This window comes from Canis lupus, chromosome 35, assembly GCF_003254725.2.
Source record: "Canis lupus dingo isolate Sandy chromosome 35, ASM325472v2, whole genome shotgun sequence".
Taxonomy (NCBI): Eukaryota; Metazoa; Chordata; class Mammalia; order Carnivora; family Canidae; genus Canis; species Canis lupus.
Genome location: NC_064277.1, coordinates 26,196,535 through 26,201,618, shown reverse-complemented (window position 1 = coordinate 26,201,618; position 5,084 = coordinate 26,196,535). Strand labels below are relative to the sequence as shown.

Genomic DNA, 5,084 nt, shown 5'->3' with positions numbered 1-5,084 from the left:
AGTCACAGAAGGTATTCCAAGAAACACATAGCATTTGTACATGGAAACCAAGGTTAATAAGAAAGACAATTTTTCCTGGCACCAGAAACACATGAGCCACAAAAAGTTCAGTATATGGGGAACAACAGAATTGACACAGGAACACACGTGTCTGCAATGTTGAATAGGAGGGAAAACATAAGGAGGAGGTTGGTGATGATGGACATTACAATGGCTGGTATCCACACACTTAGAAGTGAATCTGGAAAGTGATCCTGCTACCGAATGAGGGGACGAATCCCAAGAAAATGGGACATTTAACATTCTACCTCAAACTTACTCCTTTCATAAGGGAAAAATTGTCATGACCAAGTATGCTGATTTGTAATTTTAAAAAGAAACCACACAAAATCTATCCCATTATTAACTTCATGGATTTATTACTTAATCAAAATACAGAGAAGCAAAGGTGTGATGGTAACTTTTTTTTAGAAGATTTTATTTATATATTCATGACAGACACACACACAGAGAGAAAGAGAGAGAAAGGCAGAGACACAGGCAGTGGGAGAAGCAGGCTCCATGCAGGAGCCCGACGCGGGACCGATCCCGGGTCCCCGGGATCACACCCCTGGCCCAAGGCAGGCGCTAACCCGCTGAACCACCCAGGGATCCCCTACCATGTTCTTTTTAGAACCACACTGGTTAGGATTAATCAGGGAGAGGCTTTGGGCACTGAACACAAGGAAATTGTTAACATAGGTGTCCAAATGGAACAGAGCACACAAACAAGTGAATTTGAGATACTCATGGCAAATTTCAGAGATTTTTATTTCTACCTAGGCCTGATGCTATTTTGATTACCATGGTTTGTCTCCTAGACTTTCCTGAGGAGCCATGGACACAAACAATGGAAGTTCCACAACAGATTTCATCCTCCTGGGGTTTTCTGATTGGCCCCAATTAGAACCCATCATTTCTGGGGTTGTCTTCATCTTCTACATTGTGACTCTGGTAGGAAACACAACCATCATTCTTGTGTCTTACCTAGACACCCAGCTCCATACTCCCATGTATTTCTTCTTATCTAATTTGTCTTTTCTGGACCTCTGTTATACAACAAGCATTGCCCCCCAGATGCTGGTAAATCTATGGGGTCCAACAAAGTCTATTACCTATGAAGGGTGTGTGCTTCAATCCTTTGTTGCCCTTGACCTGGGATCCACAGAATGTCTTCTCTTGGCTGTGATGGCCTATGACCGCTATGCTGCTGTCTGTCAACCTCTTCACTACACAGTAATAATGCACCCTCAGCTTTGCCAGAAGATGGTGCTCACTGCCTGGTTAGGTGGTCTTGGCAGTGCCTTAATTCTCTGCTCCTTGACTCTGAAGTTGCCAAGATGTGGACACCGAGAGGTGGATCATTTTTTCTGTGAGACGCCAGCATTGATCAAGATGGCTTGTGTCTATTCAAAAGTAATGGAGATCACTGTCTATGCTCTTGGAGTGATATTACTTCTAATACCTCTGTCACTAATTCTCATCTCATATGCAGTTATCACTCAAGCTGTCATGAGGATCAAGTCAGCAACAAGGTGGCATAAGGTCCTCAATACATGTGGTTCCCACCTCACAGTAGTAACTCTGTTTTATGGAACAATCATTTACATGTACATGAAACCACATAGTAGCACATCCCAAGATAAGGGGAAGTTCTTTACTTTCTTTTACACTATCATCACACCCACCCTTAACCCTCTAATCTACACTTTAAGAAACAAAGATGTAAAGAGTGCAGTAAAGAGAATACTACATATAGAAGAATGGTCAGCAAAGTCATGAGTTCGATGGAAGAGAGATAGGAAATAATATTAAAAATTATCAACAGATAATTAACTGATTCATTTATGCAAAGAATTTATTGAGTGTCTACCATGTACAAAGAATTGTACTAGGTACTAACTTTGTAAATAAGTAGGAAGTAGACAGAAATTACAAGGAGAAAGAGATACAGATACATAAAGAAACTTCAACCCATATATTTAAAAAGCTTCAAGACCAGTTGGGGGCTACAGACCACTAAATATATAATTATGAAATGTGGTTAAGTACAATACTAGAGATATGCACAAAGTATTAAGAAAATATTTCACAGGGAAATTTATTTTATTTTTTTATGATTCTTTTTTTTTAAGATTTTGTTTATTTATTCATGAGAGACACAGAGAGAGGCAGAGACAGGCAAGAGAGAGAAGCAGGCTCCATGCAGGGAGCCCGATGCGGGACTCGATCCTGGGACTCTAGGACCACACCCTGGGCCGAATCCCATCCTCAAACACTGAGCCACCCAGGCATCCCGGGAAATTTATTTTAATGTAGGATTACACAAGGACACTGATTTATTTCTTCCCAGAAGTAACACCTTCGTGGAAATAACAATCCCTTTCAGGCACCTGATACTACCAGCAAGGCCTTTGTGCTGTAGACCAATGACTCACTGATAGCTGTTCCACCTTCTGCTTCTAGTTTTAACTGGGCACAGGGCCACCGTGCCCACATCACATTTCTGAATCTGGCTTCCTACCAATACGATGCTAGGGAAGCAATGTGTACAACTCCTGGGACATTTTCTCAAAAATGAAGCCATTTGCTCTCATCCTTCTCTCTCCCCTTCCTCTTAGGTGGAATGTGAATTTGGAGGGTACCTAACTTTGCCAAAAATCCTAAGAGGGAATGGAACAATAAAATGGAAACAGATATACCCCTGCAGCAGAGCAATGCCTCCACACTATTACAGGAGGAAAAGCTTCTATATCGCTTAATATAAATTAACACTCTATTTTGACATCTCTCTTTTAAAAGTACCTTAGCTTTTGCCCATCATGGCCTGATAAGGAGTTTGGGGTTTTCCTGTAAGGTAGTGCGAACCTTGGACCAGCAGCAACAACATCACTTTGCCCTTTATCAGAAATGCACACTCTTCATCCCACCTCAGACCTACTGAGCCAACCATTTGAGGATGGACCAGCAACTGATGTTTTTTAACAAACACTACAGGTGATCAGACTAAAGCTTGAGAACCACTGTTACATAGAATAGAAAGATGTTGAGTCTCTAAACAGAAAAAATAACATAGTTTTATGGATTTAAGTTAATTTCCCTCCTATATACCTGTGAAAGGAAGTTAACAGTTTCTCAAGTCTCTTAAAGACATTTGTCTTAAGACAAATGAAGGAAATGAGTTTCACCTAAATGAATTCAATATAAAAAGTTATTTGTTATTTGGTACTATACTGTTTTTTAATTCTTTATTTAAATTCAATTAATTAACATATACCTTATTATTAGCTTCAGAGGTAGAATTTAGTGATTCAACAGTTACATATAACACAAGTGCTTATCATCACATCAAGTGCCTTCCTTCTAGCTCTGGTTTTATAACATTCTTTTGTGAACTATGGTGGTAAAAATGGTAATTTTTGAATGAGACTTTATGCTCTTATTTGACAAAACAAAAATTTGGCAATATCATAGTTGTTCCCAATATTTTTTTACTTTGCTTTACTGGTAAATATATTCAAATTCTGAGAATCTCTATGCTGGAGAGAAAACTCCCCTTCACTTCAAGATGATCATTTTAGAGACTAGAAATACTCCCTGCACATGAGAGTACTCACATTAATGGTGCCTTTGCTCTGTGATTGATTGGTGTAAGGCACCAACCACCTTCATATTTGGGTGGGGTGATGGGGCTTGTAAGAGTTTATGGTCTTAGTGTGGTACTGGCACAAAAAGAGACACATAGATCAATGGGACAGAATAGAGAATCCAGAAGTGGACCCTCAACTTTATGGTCAACTAATATTTGATAAATATCCACTGGAAGAAAGACAGTCTCTTCAATAAATGGTGCTGGGAAAATTGGACATCCACATGCAGAAGAATGAAACTAGACCACTCTCTTGCACCATACACAAAGATAAACTCAAAATGGATGAAAGATCTAAATGTGAGACAAGATTCCATCAAAATCTTAGAGGAGAACACAGGCAACACCCTTTTTGAACTCGGCCACAGTAACTTCTTGCAAGATACATCCACGAAGGCAAAAGAAACAAAAGCAAAAATGAACTATTGGGACTTCATCAAGATAAGCAGCTTTTGCACAGCAAAGGATACAGTCAACAAAACTCAAAGACAACCTACAGAATGGGAGAAGATATTTGCAAATGACGTATCAGATAAAGGGCTAGTTTCCAAGATCTATAAAGGACTTATTATAACCAACACCAAAGAAACAAACAATCCAATCATGAAATGGGCAAAAGACATGAAGAGAAATATCACAGAGGAAGACATAGACATGGCTAACAAGCACATGAGAAAATGCTCTGCATCACTTGCCATCAGGGAAATACAAATCAAAACCACAATGAGATACCACCTCACACCAGTGAGAATGGGGAAAATCAACAAGACAGGAAGCCACAAATGTTGGAGAGGATGCGGAGAAAAGGGGACCCTCTTACACTGTTGGTGGGAATGTGAACTGGTGCAGCCACCCTGGAAAACTGTGTGGAGTTTCCTCAAAGAGTTAAAAATAGGGGATCCCTGGGTGGCGCAGCGGTTTGGTGCCTGCCTTTGGCCCAGGGCGCGATCCTGGAGACCCGGGATCGAATCCCACATCAGGCTCCCGGTGCATGGAGCCTGCTTCTCCCTCTGCCTATGTCTCTGCCTCTCTCTCTCTCTCTCTCTCTGTGACTATCATAAATAAATAAAAAAAATTAAAAAAAATAAATAAATAAAAGAGTTAAAAATAGACCTGCCCTATGACCCAGCAATTGCACTGTTGGGGATTTACCCCAAAGATGCAGATGCAATGAAACGCCGGGACACCTGCACCCCGATGTTTCTAGCAGCAATGTCCACAATAGCCAAACTGTGGAAGGAGCCTCGGTGTCCATCAAAAGATGAATGGATAAAGAAGATGTGGTCTATGTATACAATGGAATATTCCTCAGCCATTAGAAACGACAAATACCCACCATTTGCTTCGACATAGATGGAACTGGAGGGTATTATGCTGAGTGAAATAAGTCAGTCGG

At 40.4% G+C, this 5,084-nt stretch overlaps 1 protein-coding gene across 1 annotated transcript; it reads left to right on the top strand.

The window, feature by feature from the left end:
* The first annotated feature begins 876 nt into the window (after positions 1 to 876).
* LOC112674469 (olfactory receptor 2W1-like) lies at positions 877 to 1,821 on the top strand. Its single transcript, XM_025470923.2, has one exon. The coding sequence runs from the start codon at positions 877 to 879 to the stop codon at positions 1,819 to 1,821; it is 945 nt and encodes a 314-aa protein (XP_025326708.1).
* The last annotated feature ends 3,263 nt before the right edge of the window (positions 1,822 to 5,084 follow it).